General features: G+C 40.1%; 3 protein-coding genes across 3 annotated transcripts; all 3 read right to left on the minus strand.

Annotated features, from left to right (window-relative positions):
• Positions 1 to 2,833: 2,833 nt before the first annotated feature.
• On the minus strand, positions 2,834 to 5,055 carry LOC116250385 (xanthotoxin 5-hydroxylase CYP82C4-like). Its single transcript, XM_031624014.2, has 2 exons — positions 4,128 to 5,055; positions 2,834 to 3,532 (listed from the first exon to the last, which is right to left on the minus strand). The coding sequence occupies exons 1-2, from the start codon at positions 5,052 to 5,054 to the stop codon at positions 3,257 to 3,259; spliced, it is 1,203 nt and encodes a 400-aa protein (XP_031479874.2). The 5' UTR covers position 5,055; the 3' UTR covers positions 2,834 to 3,256.
• A 4,682-nt stretch (positions 5,056 to 9,737) lies between these two features.
• On the minus strand, positions 9,738 to 12,094 carry LOC116249848 (xanthotoxin 5-hydroxylase CYP82C4-like). The gene is made up of 2 exons (XM_031623150.2): positions 11,144 to 12,094; positions 9,738 to 10,544 (listed from the first exon to the last, which is right to left on the minus strand). Exons 1-2 carry the CDS (start codon positions 12,068 to 12,070, stop codon positions 9,921 to 9,923), a joined length of 1,551 nt encoding a protein of 516 aa, XP_031479010.1. The 5' UTR covers positions 12,071 to 12,094; the 3' UTR covers positions 9,738 to 9,920.
• Positions 12,095 to 13,504: 1,410 nt separating this feature from the next.
• Positions 13,505 to 16,187, minus strand: LOC116249984 (cytochrome P450 CYP82D47-like). The gene is made up of 2 exons (XM_031623301.2): positions 15,229 to 16,187; positions 13,505 to 14,263 (listed from the first exon to the last, which is right to left on the minus strand). Exons 1-2 carry the CDS (start codon positions 16,147 to 16,149, stop codon positions 13,643 to 13,645), a joined length of 1,542 nt encoding a protein of 513 aa, XP_031479161.1. The 5' UTR covers positions 16,150 to 16,187; the 3' UTR covers positions 13,505 to 13,642.
• Positions 16,188 to 19,696: the final 3,509 nt, after the last annotated feature.

Consider the following 19,696-nt stretch of genomic DNA (forward strand, 5'->3'; position numbering starts at 1 on the left):
AGGAGATTGGTAGAGGGCATGAGCAGAATGGGCTATACGTGATGGACGAAAATTGTTGCAACCTCATTGTGAATGATCAGCAAGATCGACGTTCTCACTACTGGACCTGACACGCCAGACTTGGTCACATCTCTAATCAAAGTTTAACTCGTCTTATTCCAAATCTTACAGTTGAAAATAAATCATGTGATGCTTGTGAATTTTCTAAATCCACAAGATTACCTTTCCAGTCTTCTACTGAAAAATCAAATGACATCTTTGATTTAGTTTATTCCGATGTTTGGGGACCAGCTCCAGAAGTGTCATATTCTGGATTTAGATATTATGTTTCCTTTATTGATGACAAGACACGCATGACATGGTTGTTCTTTCTTAAGTATAAGAGTGAAGTTTTTAGTGCTTTCAAAGAATTTTTCAAGATGGTACATACTCAATATGGAGTAAAGATAAAAAAAACTTCGCTCTAACAATGGTGGAGAATATGTGAATGATGCTCTTGAAACCTTTTTAAAAGGGGAAGGAATACAACCTCAATATTCTTGTGCAGGTACTCCACAACAAAATGGAGTGGCAGAACGAAAGAATAGACAATTACTGAATGTTGCTCGATCTCTTATGACTCACATGCATGTTCCTTTTCGTTTTTGGAATGATGCAATTGTTACGGCCTGTTATATTATCAACAGAGCACCAAGTTCCAGTATTGAAAATCAAGTTCCTATAGAACTTCTTCTCAACAGAAAAGTTTCTATAAAGCATCTTAAAGTTTTTGGATGTAAATGCTATGTTCATAGACAGGAAAACTTTAGGAACAAATTTGAAAAACGTGCTGTCAAAAGTATTTTCCTCGGTTATTTCAGTAGAAAGAAAGGATATAAATGTTATGATCCAGTCACTAGAAGATTATTTATATCTCGTGATGTGAAATTTTTTGAACAGGAATCCTTCTTTGATTATCAAAGACAGGGGGAGATGAATGTTGTTAATCCGACCAAGCAGCCCACATTGCCAATAGTGAAAATCAGCTATGAAGCTCCTAGTGCTAGCAAGCAGCCCGTATTGCCTATGGTTGAACCCCATTTTGAAGTAGACAAAATCATTTCAAATGATGTGTCTCCACTTTCACCTCAAGAACCCGACACCAGCTTCAATCCTCCCACTCTTTCCATCGAACCAAATCCCAATTCAAACCAACCAGAAAATTCCATTAGACAATCCACTCGTCCTACCAGACCACCAACAAAATTTAGTGATTATTATACCTATCTTACAACAAACAAAAACCATTCCATAGACCAATACTTGTCATTCGAAAATCTGCCCATTCACTATAAATCCTATATCCTAAATACCTACTCCCAAAACGAACCAAAAACTTATGAGGAGGCAAAATCTGATCCAAAGTGGCATAATGCAATGGAAGAAGAACTTGCGGCATTGAAAAAAAATCAAACATGGGATTTAGTTCCTCTACCTGATGGCAAGAAGCTGGTTGGATGCAAGTGGGTTTATCGAATAAAATACAACAGCGATGGAAGTGTAGAACGCTACAAAGCTCGCCTGGTCGCCAAAGGATTCACTCAAACTGAAGGTATTGACTATACTGAAACCTTTGCTCCTGTTGCAAAGATGAGTTCTGTCCGAATGTTAATCTCAGTAGCAGCAAACAAGAGATGGCCTCTAAATCAACTTGATGTGAAAAATGCTTTTCTTCATGGTGAACTCAATGAAGAAGTTTATATGGAGGCTCCAAAAGGTATAAAAAATGAGCACAGGTACGTATGTAAATTGAAAAAGGCTCTATATGGTTTGAAGCAGTCACCGCGAGCTTGGTTCTCTCGTCTTAGTGATGCGCTTGCAAAAATGGGTTTCAAAAGAAGCAGTGCTGATCATACTATGTTTACGTCTTTGAGAAACTTTAAAATATGTATTCTCCTGGTCTATGTGGACGATATAATAATGACAGGTGATGATATTGATTTTATGCCACGCGTCAAATACTATCTTAATCAGCTCTTTGAAATCAAAGATTTGGGGATACTAAGATTCTTTTTAGGAATTGAAGTTGCACACTCAAACAAAGGAGTCTTCCTTTGCCAAAGGAAGTATACGTTAGATCTATTGAAAGAAACAGGATGCTTGGGTGTGAAACCAGCAGAGACACCCCTTGAAGTCAATTGTAAATTAAAGAAAGATGAAGGAGAAGTCGTCGAGAATATTCAAAGCTTTCAGAAACTCGTCGGTAAACTCATATATTTAACTGTTACAAGACCAGACATATCTTATGCTGTAAGTCTCATCAGTCAGTTTATGCATTCTCCTAGATCATCTCATATTGAAGCTGCTCATAGAATATTGAGATATTTAAAAAGATGCCCTGGAAAAGGAATTTTAATGAAACGTGATCTGCCACTAGATGTTGTGGGTTATACTGATGCAGATTGGGCAGGGGATCCAAACGACCGAAGATCTACTTCTGGTTTTTGCACCTTCGTTGGAGGAAATCTTGTAACTTGGGGAAGCAAAAAACAAACTGTAGTTGCTCGATCAAGTGCTGAAGCAGAATACAGAGCTATGGCTGGATGTACATGTGAACTGGTGTGGATAAAAGCGCTTCTGAAGGATATGAATATTGACGTGCGAGACTCTATAAAGCTTATATGTGACAATATGGCTGCCATCTATATTGGGGCAAATCCGGTCTTTCACGAAAGAACCAAACACATTGAAATTGACTGTCACTTCATTAGAGAGAAGATTCAAGATGGAACTATCAAAACTTGTCATGTTAAAAGTGAAAATCAGTTGGCTGATATTTTCACCAAGAGCCTAGCACGTGAAAAGCATCAAAGCATTGTAAACAAGTTGGGACAGATTGATATCTGTCCTCCAACTTGAGGGGGAGATTGTTGCGAGATTTGTGGAAGAAGATTGGTGTTGCCCAATACACCAAATCAACTATATTCTGCTGTTACAATGTGATTGTGGATAATCAAGAGAGAAGGAAAGAAATCTTCTCTATATTTTGAAAAAGATTCGATAACCGCTTTCTTGGTTATCGTCTCACTCACTCATCATGTATAAAAACCCTCTTTCTCTTTTGGATTGTAACAATGGAAAGAAAAATAAAATAGCAGTCTTCTTCTTCCTCCGTGGACGTAGGCGAGAGTGCCGAACCACGTAAATCTGTTGTTCCTGTTTCTATTGTTGCTTCTACCTTATGTTTTTTATCACTGGATGTGTGCAGAATACAAGATTACATTTCCATTAAGATGAAACATAGCTGGATGGGCTCGATCGACTGATGCGGGAGGAACAGCGGCGCCGCTGGGTACAGGCGCATTGACTCTTTCAGGATAGCTTGCAAGTATGGCAAGTTCTTGATGTCTGATTCCTCCACCCGTCTTTCCCTGCCTACGTTGCTGTCCAACTCTTGTTGTGCTTTTTCCAGCGCCTGGCGGTTGTTGCGGAGAGCGGCGACTGTCCACTCTAAGGTGACCGATATGGTGTCTGTGCCGGCCGATACCACAGCCTGCCATAGTTATATATATGCGGTACAAGTTAGTTTTTGAGGAATGAATTCTGTCCTTCACAGACAAGTATCATTTTATTTTTTTGAAAATCGAAAAATATGAAGATACATAGAATTTGTCCCTTCGGAGCACGACATTTAGTAAGAAAACCATTTTGAACCTTATCAGAGCAGCGATTTGAGATTTACCATTTGCAAACAAACAGAAGTTTATGTCATGAGGACCAAACGATCTTCTAGTTCTGGATTTAAGTGAAGGAAAATATTGAACTCAAAGAAAAGTTTACTATATTTTTTATCATAAAATAAAATAAACATCAGAATCAGTTGATGAGAAAAATATTAGCCGTTTTAACGGCAAACGAATACTACAACTCAGTTTCTCGGCCAACCATAAAGAAAAACTAGATTCTCTTTCTAATATATAAGTTATATGTATGCTGTATTGTTGTCAAAATTTTTAATGCAAATGTGACTTTTAATAATTTTGTTGGCTTCAAGCTATGATTAACATATATGAAGTTAGCAACAGCCTAACAATTTTAGTGCAGCTTGTGCAAAATACAACGAGATGAAAAACCAAAGAGCAACATACCATAATGGTGACTTTGATTATGGTGTCAGTTTGGCACTTTTCAGACAAGCGACTGTCTTTCAACTCTTCAATCAGCACATCAATGAAATCTCGCTCCGCTTCTATCCTGCCGGCAGACACTTTCTTCCGCTGGTGTTCTGCCGGCCAGGCCGAGGCAATTCGGTCCATCTTCTTGTGAACCCTCTTCATGGCCTTGAGGTGACCACCCACATCGAGCCACTCCAGCCATGGTATTGCGTCAGTAACTGTCAGCACTCCCAATAAATGAAAAAACTCGCTTATCACTTTCCATAACTCTCCCGCGTCCCCAGTGTATCCTTCTTCACTGTCCAAAACGTACAGTTTTCCGGCTACCATCCTAAGGATGATGTTCACGATGAAGGTGCTGAAACGCCACTTCATGTCCACCGGTTGATCGCCACCACAGGTGTGGTATAAGGCCCGCACCAAGGAACCCACCTCTTGGACTCGGATGTCCTTGAGCAGCTCAAGTCGCCGGTTTGATAGCAGCTTGATGGTGACCATCTTGCGGACTTCACGCCAGTATGGTCCATATGGGGCGAGGCCGAACATGGCATGGTCGTAACCGAGGCATTTTGAGCCCTGTAGTGGGGGCCGACCAGCAAAGGCTCGGTCGTTTGTAATGAAGCACTCCTTGGCTAAATCTGCGCTGCTCAGTACTGCAACACGCATTCGACCTAGTTGAAGGGTAAAAAGAGCGCCGTGCTTCTCTGATAGAGCAGCCAAGGTTCTATGGAGAGGAGTGGTTCCGCTTAGTAGGCCGAGGTGGCCAACTACCGGCCAAGCACCGCCAGGCTGGGGTGGTCGGTGCCTTGTTTCTGCCTGCCGCTTCTTTGGCCAAATATGGTATATGAAGAAAAGGGCAAGGAAAGCAGCAAAGCCCTCTACCAATTTGATGGAATCCATAGTTGCAATGGGGGAACTTGCTGTTTTGTGGTGGTGTGTTTGTGCCTTGGATGCATATATATAAAAGAAAAGTGCCGTGAGGATTGCTGGCAGGTCAGAAAGCAACTTGTGAGAAGAAGCGTTTCTCTTCTGAAAGACGATGGCCATATAAGTGGAGCCTTTGTCCCTGGCAATGAAAATGGAAGCCATAACCGGTTTTGTTGTTTTCTGAAAAAACGAATTAAAGAAAGTGAAGCTTGTGCCTTCCAATTGTCGTGTATGGAAATCCTGTTGACTGTGACCATCAAGTGACTAAATTGATCTGGATTTTATTGCTCAGTTACGTTGTCGATTGTATTGATGCATCCACCTGTTCTATTTCATCTTATGACATTATGTTCTGCAATATTTGAGAATCACCGTCAATACCTTGGTGTAGACGCGGGATAACCCTTTGTTCCATATCCCTGGGGCTATTAGGTTACGTGTAACAATTGAAAGCAAAGTCCCTCAATTTTGGTTAGAATGGTTACATGGCTGTAGCAGAGCTAAAAGATTTAACAAAAAGAGCACCTGTTTAAAAACATTTATATTTGGAGGGACACCTATATATCTAGATAAAAGTAAATAATAAAATTTTCAATGTGAAAATAAAGACATTTTAAAGAGCTGTGTGGCCAATTGGCTACACCAGCCCATATGTGGCTACACCACTGCTACATGCTGTTATGGGCTTATTCCTCTCATCTGAATACAGGTCATAAGCTCTGGCTACTACTATCACAACTCTTGAACTATCACAACTCCTTTCAAGCGAATTCTTAGCATAATGTAAGAATTCAACACCTAAAGATGTTACAGGACTTTATAGGCATTTGAGTAGCAAAAATAGTTGTTGACGCAGGCGTGATAAAGGCCAAGTTTTGGGAATAATAGGTTCAAAACAGCATCTGCACTACGTAGATGCAATGTCAAAGAATGAGATTACTTTCATATAGTTATTTGTGAATTGTGATAACAGTTTTTCGAGGATTAACCCATATTTTGTTGGTCTTCGTGAAGAGATCAGCTTGATTTTAAGTAGAACATATTTATGTAGCAACTTTAAATGCCTGGAGGTGCAAATGGGTACATCATAAACTACAAACTTGTGCAACAACTTCATGCGCCATCATATGTAGGAACGCCATCCATCGTCAGGGCATAAAGAGAGACCAAGTTCATGTGTTGCATTTACCAAGGTGACATTTCAAAGATTGTTCTGCCGGATGCTTGAAACCTGAGCCTGGGCTTGGCCCGGTTAAGATAATTTTTTTTATAAAATTTATTTTTAAATAATAAAATATATATTATTAATCTAATAAAAGTAATATTAAAAACTTATCAAGCCAAATCGAGTCCCGTCAGGCCTATCCAAACTGACCCGATACATTATCGAGCCAGTCCAAGCTGATGTTTTAGGGCTCGAACCCGGGCACAATCGAACCGGGTACCAGGTACCGGTCGAGTACCCAGCCTAATGCCTACCTCTATTGCTTCCTCCTCTTACTCATATCTCCAGCTGGGCTAGGACGGGTCTTGTGGGTTTTAACCGAACCCAAATTATGATTGAGCCCCACAGCTTGCTTAGTTGTTTAGTTGCAAACAAGCAACAGCCGGGGAAACAAGTGTGCAGAATACAGTATTACATTTCCATTAAAATGAAACACTCACAACTCTCTTATAACATTCTCATTTTATTGCCTCATTGGTTGCTTGGAAGTAATCTAGAAGGAGAGGGTTGTTATAAAAGCAACGAACCCTGCTAAAACATCATCAAGCATACAAAACAGCAAGCAATATATATGAGCAGTTTCACTAATACAGGTGAGCTGGGAGACGAGGCTTCAGACCAACTTTGAGCGGAGCTGTCCTGCATACATACGTTTATGTATTTACTTTTGGTTAACCATTTAAGAAACTTAGATTTCGTGCTTCCATACATTCATACGTTTGTGTGTTTACTTTTCTTCTATTGCCAATAACTTTTGGGCGTGATTTTAAAAATTTCTCTTATCAAGACCCTAGCGATTTTAGTGCACTCATTCTAAAACAGATCGAGAAAAAAAGGAGGATCTACCATAGTGGTGGCCTTGATTATTACATCAGTTGTATGCTTCTCAGACAAGTGTCTGCCTCCTAGCTTTTTAATGAACCCGTCCATGTACAATGAGGAGAGGACCCATAAGGAATTGAAACGTCATTTTGGTTCATATATATGATATCTTTGATAATTGAAACGTCACGTGATTCGGTTCGTAGTCAAGGTGATTAATGAATTATATGTGGCAAGGCCACATTATAAAAACCTTTACACGCCCACGTGAATGTCTCACACTTTTTGTTGAACTTTGGAAGGAAGACGCAAGACAAGCAAATGAGAGAGATAGAAGAGACGACATTAAGTATATCTACACCTAACCTTTCCGAGTTATTAGAAAGCAACACTCGTATAATTTAAAGAAAATTTGACGTAAAAAGACATAGATTAGGTTGTCGAGTATAATATAATTAAAGAGGTCAATGCAAAATAAACAAAATGAAGATGGATTATATTGAGAGCTTTGTAATAAAGTTACCTCATTATTCATTAACCAAACTTAAATTAGTGACGTGCGTTTAATGGACAAAATCTTTTGTCTGTAATAAGCTTTTTAAACATTTTCCTCTAGAAAAATTATACTGCGATAAATTGGTGAAACCTTCCCGAGGGTAACTCGAGGAGAATTTACCAGAAAAGGCCTTGCCTCACCTTTTACTTATTTTTCTTTTCTTAGCATACTACTTTTGAAATCTCGGACTAAAAATTATGTAAAATTTTTCACTTGAATTTTTCTAGTTCAAATGTCATTTTCCAAATTGTTACGGATAACGAATTTGTCAATAAACTGAATTTGTGAAATAGACGATCTTTGTCATCACCATGTGTGAGAGAGAGAGAGGGTAAAAAAATGTCTTTCATAATAACTATGCAATTCTGATAATGACGAGTTAATTATGACTATATATATAATATCAAGAGACAGAGAGAGAGAGAGAGAGCTTTTGAAAAAAGGAAGATGAAAGGAGAATGGGGAGAAAGTAAGTTCCATGCATGACTCATCAAAATGACAAGCAAGAAGTAACAATGACGCCGTATCTGCCATTATTTAAAATGGCCACCAACATTGTCCATGTATTTTATCTCTTTTAGTTTTTCATTAATCAGATAATTTTCATACTCTTATGTAAAATCCTCAGGATTTGAGAACTAAGGATATTGAAAATTGTCCCTTACTGAGTTATTTTACTTTTTTTGAAAATTGAAAGTATGATCACCTGGAATTTGCCCTTACGGAGCACGACATTTAGTAAAAAAAACCATTATGAACCTTATCAGAACATCGGTTCGAAATTTGCCATTTTCAACCTCATGGGGACGATTTAAACATAAACTGAAAACATTGAGATCACGGTTTCGTCTAATGGAGCTTCGTGTCCGACTTCATGTTGAAGATTTTTCCAAAATCCTCCAGTGTTGATATACGCAGTCGTCTTAGTTTTCTGCCTTTCTATACGCAAACAGAAGTTACGTGTCGTAAGGACCAAACAATCTTCTCGTTCTCAATTTAAACTCAAATAAAAGTTTTATTTTATCATCAAATAAAATAAACATCAGAATCTGTTGGTGAGCAAAATTTGAGCTGTTTTAAAGGCAAATAAATAGCGCCACCCTTTCTCTGTGAACCATTGAGAAAAACTTGGTTCTCTTTCGATTATATAGGTTGTATGTATACTTTATATCGTTGTCAAAACTTTTAATTAAGTGTGGCTTTGAAATTTTGGCTTCAAGTAATCTATGAACTTAGCAACAGCCTAACAATTTTAGTGCACCACATGTAAAATATAATGAGAAGAAAAACCAAAAAGAAGAAAGAGCAACATATATACCATAACGGTGGCTTGGGTTATGGTGTCAGTTTGGTACCCTTCAGACAAGCGACCGTCTTTTAACATCTTGTAAAGATTTCATGAACCCAACAGTATATGAGCAAATGCAAAACGGTACTGTCTTGCATCTTTGACATTAGTAACACTTAAAGCCTGTTATTGTGAGCATTACTTTTTAAAAGTTTTTCACACACGAGATAGTTCACGTTGGGCTTGCCTATAATGGCACCAGTGGATGTCGGTAATTTTTTAATGTTAAGCTGTTCTTTCTAAACACGTTAGATGTTTAAACAAATTTTGGTGCAAACAACGACGCGTACCTACCTTTTCGTTTTTTAGCAATAATTTTATCTTATTTAATTAGTAGCAGGACGCGTACAATGAATTAGATCAGACGATGCCCCCTCTCACTATCATTTCAATGACAAATTCACGGTTCCCACTATAACAAATCGAACCCAAACTGACAAGTTCTTCGGCTGTAAAATTCATAAATAAAGGAACATCTTTGATTAATGAAACAATATCACGTGGTTGGGTACGTAGACTTCTTGAAGTTGATCAATGAATTATAAGTGGCAACTGGCAACTTCGCAATTTAAAAACAAAAAAAGAAAAAGCTTTAGGAACGCCCACCTGGATCTTTCACATTTTTGTTGAGGTTTTTGCGTGTGATTGAGACCTCACAGCTTGCTTAGATGCAATCAGGGAACAGCTAGCCAGACATATGTGCAGAATACAATATTACATTTCCATTAAGATGAAACATTCACAAATTTGTCTTATAACATTCTCATTTTATTTGCTCATTGTTCGTTTGGAAGCAAACTAGAAAAAGTAGTTCTAAAAGCAACGAACCCTGCTAAATCATCATTAAGCATGCAAAAACAAGAAGCAAAATATATCTGAGTTGTTTGACTAATAGAGGTGAGGCGGGAGACGAGGCTTCAGGCGAACCTTGAGTGGAGCTGCTCTAGGCATGGTCACCCCTGATCCTTCGGTCATGTCAACTGGCTCGTCCGTGGCCGTCAACCACTCGAAGCTTTGCAGCAAGCGTGACAACGCTAAGTGAAGAACTTGCAAAGCCATTGTTCGACCAGGGCACATCCTCCTGCCTGACCCAAACGGCATGAAGGCAAAGCTCTGACCGTCGCTGAAAGCAAAATCCTCGTCGCTGGTTAAGAACCTCTCTGGTTTGAACTCTTCTGGGTTTGTCCACAACATCTGGTCTCGAAATATCTTCCAGGCATTAACAAACAGAGTCGTGCCGGCTGGTATGTGGTACCCGCCAAGCTGGACAGGCTCGTTCGACTGATGCGGGAGGAACAGCGGTGCCGCTGGGTACAGACGCATTGACTCTTTCACGACAGCTTGCAAGTACGGCAAGTTCTTGACGTCTGATTCCTCCACCCGTCGTTCCCTGCCTACATTGCAGTCCAACTCTTGTTGTGCTTTTTCCAGCGCCTGGCGGTTGTTGAGGAGAGCGGCGACTGTCCACTCTAAGGTGACCGATATGGTGTCTGTGCCGGCCGATACCACAGCCTGGCAAAGTTCATGACGGATGCCCAATATATACATAAGCTAGTTTTTGGGCAATGAATTTGTCCTTTACGGACTGTCATTTCATTTTTTTGAAAATGGAAAAATAAGAAGATACATAGAATTTGCCCCTTCGAAGCATGACATTTAGTAAGAAAACCATTTTGAACCTTATCAGAGCAGCGGTTTGAGATTTACCATTTGCAAACAAACAGAAGTTTATGTCATAAGGACCAAACGATCTTCTAGTTCTGGATTTAAGTGAAGGAAAATATTGAACTCAAAGAAAAGTTTACTATATTTTTTATCATCAAATAAAATAAACATCAGAATAGTTGATGAAAAGAATATTAGCTGTTTAACGGCAAACGAATACTGCAACTCAGTTTCTCGGCCAACCATAAAGAAAAACTAGATTCTCTTTATAATATATAAGTTATATGTATGCTGTATTGTTGTCAAAATTTTTAATACAAGTGTGACTTTTAATAATTTTGTTTGTTTCAGGCTATGATTAACATATATGAAGTTAGCAATAGCCTAACAATTTTAGTGCAGTTTGTGCAAAATCTAACGAGAAGAAAAACCAAAGAGCAACGTACCATAATGGTGGCTTTGATTATGGTATCAGTTTGGTGCTTTTCAGACAAGCGACTGTCTTTCAACTCTTCAATCAGCAGGTCAATGAAATCTCGCTCCGCTTCCATCCTGCCGGCAGACACTTTCTTCCGCTGGTGTTCTGCCAGCCAGGCCGAGGCAATTCGGTCCATCTTCTTGTGAACCCTCTTCATGGCCTCGAGGTGACCACCCACATCCAGCCACTCCAGCCATGGTATCGCGTCAGTAACGGTCAGCACTCCCAATAAATGAAAAAAATCGCTTACCACTTTCCATAACTCTTCCGCGTCCCCAGTGTTTCCTTCTTCACTGTCCAAAAAGTACCGTTTTCCGGCGACCATCCTAAGGATGATATTCACAATGAAGGTGTTGAAACACCACTTCATGTCCACCGGTTGATTGCCACCACAGGTGTGGTATAAGGCCCGCACCAAGGAACCCACCTCTTGGACTCGGATGTCCTTGAGCAGCTCGACTCGCCGGTTTGATAGCAGCTTGATGGTGACCATCTTGCGGACTTCACGCCAGTATGGTCCATACGGGGCGAGGCCGAACATGGCATGGTCGTAACCGAGGTATTTTGAGCCCTGTAGTGGGGGCCGACCAGCAAAGGCTCGGTCGTTTGTAATGAAGCACTCCTTGGCTAGATCTGCGCTGCTCAGTACTGCAACACGCATTAGACCTAGTTGAAGGGTAAAAAGAGCGCCGTGCTTCTCTGATAGAGCAGCCAAGGTTCTATGGAGAGGAGTGGTTCCACTCAGTAGGCCGAGGTGGCCAACTACCGGCCAAGCACCACCAGGCTGGGGCGGTTGGCGTCTTGTTTCTGCCTGCCATTTCTTTAGCCAAATATGGTAGATGAAGAAAAGGGCAAGGAAAGCAGCAAAGCCCCCTACCAATTTGATGGAATCCATAGCTGCAATGAAGGAACGCTGTTTTGTAGTGGTGTGCTTGTGCCTTGGATGCATATATATAAAAGAAAAGTGCCGTGAGGACTGCTGGCAAGTCAGAAAGCAACTTGTGAGAAGTAGCGTGTCTCTTCTGAAAGACGATGACCATATAATTGGAGCCGTTTGCTCCTGGCAATGAAAATGGAAGCCTTAACCGGTTTTGTTGTCTTCTGAGAAAACGAATTAAAGAATGTGAATCGTGTGCCTTCCACTTGTCGTGTATGGAAATCCTGTTTCCTGTGACCATAAGTGACTAAATTAATCTGGATTTTATTGCTCAGTTACGTTGTCAATTATATTGGTGCATCCACCTATTCTACCTATTCTATTTCTTCTTATGACATTTTGTTGTGAGATATTTGAGAATTACCGTCAATACGTCCGTTCCATAGCCCTGGGCCTATTAGGTTACGTGTAACAAATGAAAGTAAAGTCCATTAATTTAGGTTAGAATGGTTAAATGGCAGTAGCGGAGCTAGAAAAAGTAATTAGAAGGGCAGTTGTTTAGAAACATTTATATCTAAAGGCGTATATATATATATATATATATATATATATATAAGTAAGTATGAAATTTCTCAATGTGAAAATAAAGACATTTTAAAGAGCTGTGTGGGCAGTTTCCCACCCCAGCCAATATGTGGCTACACCACTGTTACATGCTGTCATGTGCTTATTCCTCTCATCTGAATACAGGTCATAAGCTCCAGCTACTACTATCACAACTTTTGAACGATCACAACTCATTTCAAGCGAATTCTTAGCATAATGTAAGTAGAATTCAACACCCAAACGATGTTACAAGTCTTGGTAGGCATATGAAGGGAAATTAAGAGCACCAAAGGGCGCACATTTGCAATGAGGAGCGAAAATGGTTGTTGATGCAGGCGTGATAAAGGCCAAGTTTTGGGAATAATAGTTTCAAAACAGCATCTGCACTACGTAGATGGAATGTCAAAGACCGAGATTACTTTCATATAGTTATTTGTGAATTGTGATAGCACTTTTTGGAGGATTAACCCATATTTTGCTGGTCTTCATGAAGAGATCAGATTGATTTTAAGTAGAACATATTTATATAGTAAATTTAAATGCCTAGCAGGTGCAAATAGGTACATCATAAACTACAAACTTGAGCAACAACTTCATGCGCCATCATAAGTAGGAACGCCATCCATCGTGAGGGCATGAAAAGAGACCAAGTTCATGTGTTGCATTCACCCAAGGTGCGGTTTGAGATTCCTTGCCTTAAAAGGTTTGCACGTTCCGTCCACATTGTTTTGGCAAAATATTAATAGAAAGCAAAGCCTTTTAAGGGTTTCATTTTAAGGGTTTCATTGAGATAGCTTTCGTATGAAGAACGCAATATTCACAAATTTCACCTATAACGTTCTCACTTTATTACCTCATAAACTTCTCTTATAACATTCTCCTTTTATTACCTCATTGTTTGTTTGGAAGTAAAATAGAAAGAATTATTGCTAAATCATCTTGAAGCATACAGAAAACAGCAAGCAATATATACGAGCAGTTTCACTAATAGAGGTGAGGTGGGAGGCGAGGAGTCAAACGGACTTTGAGTGGAGCTGCTTTGGGCATGGTCAGCCCAAACCCTTCGGTCATATCAACTGGCTCGTCCATGGGCATCGACCACTCAAAGCTCTGTAGCAAGCGTGCCAAAGTTAAGTGAAGAACTTGCAAAGCCATTGTCCAGCCGGGGCACATCCTCCGCCCCATTCCGAACGGCATGAAGGCAAAGTTCTGGCCACCGAAACCAATCTCTTTGTCGCTCGTCAAGAACCTCTCTGGCCTGAACTCTTCTGGGTCCGTCCACAACATTGGATCTCGATGTATCTTCCAGGTGTTAACAAACAGGGTAGTGCCGGTCGGTATGTGGTACCCACCAAGATGGATGGGCTCGATGGACTGGTGCGGGACCAAGAGCGGCACTGCCGGGTACAGGCGCATTGTCTCTTTTAGGATGGCTTGCAAGTATGCCAAGTTCTTTATGTCTGATTCTTCCACTTGTCTCTCCCTCCCTACCTTGCAGTCCAACTCTTCTTTTGCTTTTTCCAGCACCTGCCGATTGTTGAGCATAGCGGAGAGAGCCCACTCTAAGGTGACCGACGTCGTATCCGTGCCTGCTGCTACCAAACTCTACGATAATTCAGGACCATCCACATCACTTGCATAATTTATCTTCGTTTTGAAAAATAATCTCTCAATTACAGAATTATTTTCTTTTTTAAAAGTAAAAAATATTGAGACGGACGTCATCTAGTAAGAACCCTTATCATAAAAAAGGTTTGAATATAAAATTGAAAAAAAATCTAGAAAATACAACATTTTGAACCTTATCAAAAGGAGATAGAAACTCAAAAACCAGATCGGCGCTTGAAACCCTATTTTAGTGTACTCTATTTTATATACAAAACCCAGTTGATTTTACGCTAAGTCGGGACTAGTTTCCCAAAAAAAAGAAAAAAAATCAAATCCATGTCTATATGTGATTCCCGACCGGGTTTGGTCAGAACAATGATCCCTAATTTGTAAGAAAACTTTGCTCACCCATCTCAATAATTTCTACAACAAAATGATTTGCAACTTATTTAGTTTAAAGGAACTTTCTGAAGACCATCAATATCTAGGCCAGCCCAGTTTGGCTGAAGAAGTGCAATTGCCAAGTCCTTCCGAAATACCCATGGTAGAATGAATGGATAAGTTAAAATTTTAAACTATTTTTAAGTGGACTTTTTGCTATTATTACCATTGATTTCTTCCTGATTAAATTTCAGACACAACTAAATTAAATTTAAATTATAACTGAAACGTTTTAACCAAAAAAAATTCTCTAGACTGTATAACCATTATAAAACAACAAAGAAACTTAAGTCTCTGTCTATAATATATATACATATATAAAAATATATATATGTATATATATGCATAACTTATTATTGCAAAATCTTATAAGTGAGATTTTAAATAAGTAAATAATGAGATATATAGACTTACCAATAGCCGGGCACTTTGCCTGGCACTTTTTTGGTTAACCTTGTGTACATACAATGAGAATTAAATCCATGATTGAGAAGTAAATCCATGATTAAAGAGCCACGTACCATAGCAGTGGCTTCGATTATGGTGTCCGTTTGGTGCTTTTTGGACAAGTGGTCGTCTTCTACCTCTTTAATGAGCACGTCGATGAAATCTCTCTCCGTGTCCCTTCTGCCGGACTTTCTCTCGCGCCGGTGCTCTGCAAGCCAAGCCGATGCAAATCCGTCCATCTTCTTTTTAACCCTCTTCATGTCTTTGAGGTGGCCACCAACATCTAGCCACTCCAGACATGGTATCGCGTCACTCACCGTTAATACTCCCAACAGATGGAAAAACTCACTTATCACTTTTCTAAACTCTTCTTCATCACCATCATTTTCTTCACCGTCCAAATTAAAGTACCGTTTTCCGGCGACCATCCTAAGAACGATGTTCATGCTCAAGTTGCTGAAAAGCCGATTAATGTCCACGGAGTAATCGCCGGCGCAGCTGCGGTATAAGGCCTCCACCAAGGAGCCCACCTCCTCGACTCGGATGTGCTTGAGCAGGTCGAGTCGCCTGTTTGATAACAGTTCGATGGTGGTTATCTTGCGGACTTCGCGCCAGTAAGGTCCGTACGGGGCGAGCCCAAGCATGGCGCAGCCATAGCCGAGGCATTTGGAGCTCTCCAATGGGGGACGACTGGCAAAGGCTTGGTCGTTTGTGGTGAAGCACTCCTTGGCTAGATCCATGCTGCCCACTACCAAAGCACGCATTTGACCTAGTCGAAGGGTGAACAAAGGCCCATGCTTCTCTGAGAGAGCAGCCAAGGTTCTATGGAGAGGTGTGGTTCCAGTCAGCAGGCGAAGGTGGCCAACTACAGGCCAAGCACCACCGGGCTCAGTCGGTCGGCGTTTTGTTTCTCCCTTCCTCTTTGGCCAAATATGGTAGAGGAAGACAAGGGCAAGGAAGGCTGCCAAACTCTCTACCAGCTTCACGGAATCCATCGTTGCGCTGAGAGAATTTGCTGTCTTGGTGTGTGGTGCGATGGTATATGTGTATGCATATGTTATAGATATGGTGTGTGTGGTGTCGGTTGACAACAAGAAAGCAACTTCCATGAAATAGCGTATGTTTTTGAAAAAGTTGACTATATAATTGAAACTTTTTGCACCGGGATTAAATGACTGACTAAATGTAGAATGACTGATTAAATGTTAAGATTGGCACCTGGATTGCAATTAATTATGATTTAACTGAAATTTCCGGTCATGGCTCTTTAAAGTGGGGGCTGGTGATGGGGAAGATTCAAGAATGAGTGAAATCCTTTCTTTCATTCTCTCTTCAAAATGCTTAAGATTCACCAAGACTTTAATGTACCAAGTTCCTAATGACTCGTAGCATTCAGTTTCATAACCAGAGCTAAATCTAAGTTGGATATTCCACTGACATCTGATAAAGATCCGAGCCAGTTTGCTTATAAATGTCAGATCTTGGCATGTCTAATCCCAGTTTGCTTTTAAATGAATTTGAGTCTGAATCCCAACCTTAAACTTTAAAAATACCCTTTAAAAACGTACCGCTTTTGAAATAAACCAGCTCCATCTGGGCAGCTTTTAGCATCTTACTGCAAACTCCGGCTAAAAAAGTTGGCATCTCTAACACAAAAATTCCGAAAGAGAGTGCCGAATAAATTAAATTTAGGAGAAAAGGTGGACCTTGAATGAAAAGTGAGTGTCTCATCTGAAACGTCCACAGCTCCACCTGTTCCCCACAAATGCAATGAGATGGACGTCTTAGCTTGTTCTTTGCCAAGGAACAGCGCCCATTGTTTCAATCATCTTTCGTGAAGCATCGAACTGTCCGTATTTATTGATGGCCGTGGTTCTTTTTAACGAGTGAAAGGCGGAGATAAATTCTAATAACGTTCCAATCTAAACCGGATATCAAACATGCAAAGGAACGAAAATGTCCTTGTTTGATTGAGAGTATTCAAACAACAAAAGGCTCCACCTATTCTAGAGATAATAACCTGACGTCTCTTAGGTAAGAAGTCTGCACAATCATACTGTCTCTTCTTGCCAATGGAATCAGCTGCTTCTTGCAGAAGCTTTTTATGCTTTGTTAACGTGAAATCCTGCGGCTGAAGGCGTCCACTCTTTAAGGAAGTACATACAGGTGGCTGTCTGCACACACCCTTTCACAAACATATTTGGGATGCAATCGTAGGCACCAGTATTCCTAAACAAACAGGAAAGTTAAATATAAAAATCCTACTTATTGAGACAAGGAGTATGATAACAAAACTGAAGAATAGCAAATTCAGACAAGGAGTATGATAACAAAACTGAAGAATAGCAAATCCAGAAACTGAAGAATAGCAATCCCAGCTTCCAATGAAGTTAACCTTGCAGATAGCTGGGTCTGACCCAAACCCAAATACTTCTGCCGAATCTAATTAATTGTTTCGGTCGGTATTGGAGTCCATTTTCGAACTCACAAACCTACTGAAACCTGTAATAAACACAAGAGTGTCCCTGAAAATGAAAGATATAATAGCAAAAGCATGTTGAAAAGAATTTTAAAACAGTTTTATGTTTAAAGATTCTTAAGAGGCTTCAGGAACTAATATACTTATCGGTGATATTCTCCGTTGTGTTAGCTGTCTCCAAATGCATAAAAGAGGCCGAACACTGCTATCAATTTAAATAGGGCAGTAGCGCGCTTCCTTCAACTCACAATGACAAGAAATGCTGAGCTAACAGAAAATTTTAAATTTTTGTTCAGTAAATCAAGCAAGCATCAAAATCAAATTAGAAAAATCAGAGCTACTATAATTAAGGGGCAAACAAAATTAAACAGCAACTTAACTTTTGGTTAACCATTTAAGAAACTTAGATGTTGTGCTTCCATACATACATACGTTTATGTGTTTACTCTTCTTCTATTGCCAATACCTTTTGGGCGTGATTTTAAAAATTTCTCCTAACAAGAGCCTAGCGATTTTAGTGCACTCATTCTAAAACAGATCGAGACAAAAAGGAGGATCTACCATAGTGGCGGCCTTGATTATTACATCAGTTGTGTGCTTTTCAGACAAGTGTCGGCCTCCTACCTTTTTAATGAGCCCGTCCATCAGAGGACATATAAGATGAAATCAGAGGACCCATGAGGAATTGAACCGTCATTTTGGTGCATATATATGATATCTTTGATGATTGAAACGTCATATGATTCGGTTCGTAGTCTTGAAGTTAATTAAGGAATTATAAGTGGCAAGGCCACACTATAAAAAACTTTACACGCGCTCCTGAATGTCTCACATTTTTTGTTGAGCTTTGGAAGGAAGACGCAAGAAAAGCACATGAGAAAGAGAGAGAGAAGAGACGAGCTTGTGTAAGACTTTTTTAGGTGAATAAGCCCATGATCATGGCTAGTTCCTCTGGAAGAAATTTTTAGTGAAAGCTTCTTCTCAATTCGACTACTGATGAGTGCAGATGATAAACTAGCCATTGCCTGGTAAGATGGATGTTAGTTTAACAAGACATTGTGCCAATTCTCACATTGTAAAATCCCTCTTTTGTTTCCTTTTTCTGAGGATGAGACAATGCTTGGAAGTTATGCTCTCTCTTGTATAAATATTGCAATTTGTTTGCAATGTAATCAATCAAATTCTGTTTTTCCTTGGTTCATTGTTTATCACGGTATGAGAGCCTGGTCGAAGTCGACCAGGGTGAGCACGGGCAGCATCTGCTCCATCCCGATCTTCCGCAATGCCAGGATTCCTACAGAAGTCTCCCTGTTCCTCTGTTCACCACCATCGATGTCGGCCTCCATAGTGCTCAGGAAGCACCCTCTATTCGTTTCGATTCAACGAGCCCAAGCTCGACCGAACCGATGCCTGAGCTAGCTGGAATCTCCATATTTTCTGCTGCCTTCGCTGCGGTGTTTTCTTCTTCAGCGAGAGAGATAGGCCTGCCTCCCAACTTCAGAAATTTGGCTTTGTTTCCACCGACCATCTCTCACCGTGAGACTGAACAGGAACCATCATCTGGAAGTTGTGCTTCCAACGGTCTGGTGCTAGACCGGATCCGACACCGGTGTCGACCAGAATTGCAGGTTTTTCGGCCGCCTGTTCCAGTGCTGCAGTCATTCATTCTCTAGACTCAAAACTTTATTTAGTTCTCTTAATTTGTCTCATGTTGATGAACATTGTTCAAATTGTCGCCTTGCTAAACAATCTCATTTACCGTTTCCCAAAAGTTCAATCTCTACTATCAGGTCTTTTCAATTGATTTATTGTGACATTTGGGGAGGCTACCAACGGAGTCACTTTCTGGTGCATATTATTTTTTGACTATTGTCGATGATTTTTCTAGATCCATATGGGTATACTTGATGCGTTACAAACATGTAACCTTTTTTGTAAAATAGATTCGTAGCGACAATGAAGTACATTTTTTTTTTTAAATGATATGACACAATTTTTGCAAACCAAGGGCATAGAAAGACAACACTCTTGTGTCTGGATCTCACAATAAAATGGATTTGTTG

The sequence above is a fragment of the Nymphaea colorata genome, chromosome 3 (genome assembly GCF_008831285.2).
Source record: "Nymphaea colorata isolate Beijing-Zhang1983 chromosome 3, ASM883128v2, whole genome shotgun sequence".
NCBI lineage: Eukaryota > Viridiplantae > Streptophyta > Magnoliopsida > Nymphaeales > Nymphaeaceae > Nymphaea > Nymphaea colorata.

Bases quoted from the DNA above. Each gene is read 5' to 3' on its own strand.
- LOC116249984 (XM_031623301.2), bottom strand. From the start codon at position 16,149: ATGGATTCCGTGAAGCTGGTAGAGAGTTTGGCAGCCTTCCTTGCCCTT. The intron at 14,264-15,228 runs GTACGTGGCTCT...GAATTATCGTAG, and splicing joins TAATCGAAGCCACTGCTATG to AGTTTGGTAGCAGCAGGCAC.
- LOC116250385 (XM_031624014.2), bottom strand. From the start codon at position 5,054: ATGGATTCCATCAAATTGGTAGAGGGCTTTGCTGCTTTCCTTGCCCTT. The intron at 3,533-4,127 runs GTATGTTGCTCT...TAACTATGGCAG, and splicing joins TAATCAAAGTCACCATTATG to GCTGTGGTATCGGCCGGCAC.
- LOC116249848 (XM_031623150.2), bottom strand. From the start codon at position 12,070: ATGGATTCCATCAAATTGGTAGGGGGCTTTGCTGCTTTCCTTGCCCTT. The intron at 10,545-11,143 runs GTACGTTGCTCT...GAACTTTGCCAG, and splicing joins TAATCAAAGCCACCATTATG to GCTGTGGTATCGGCCGGCAC.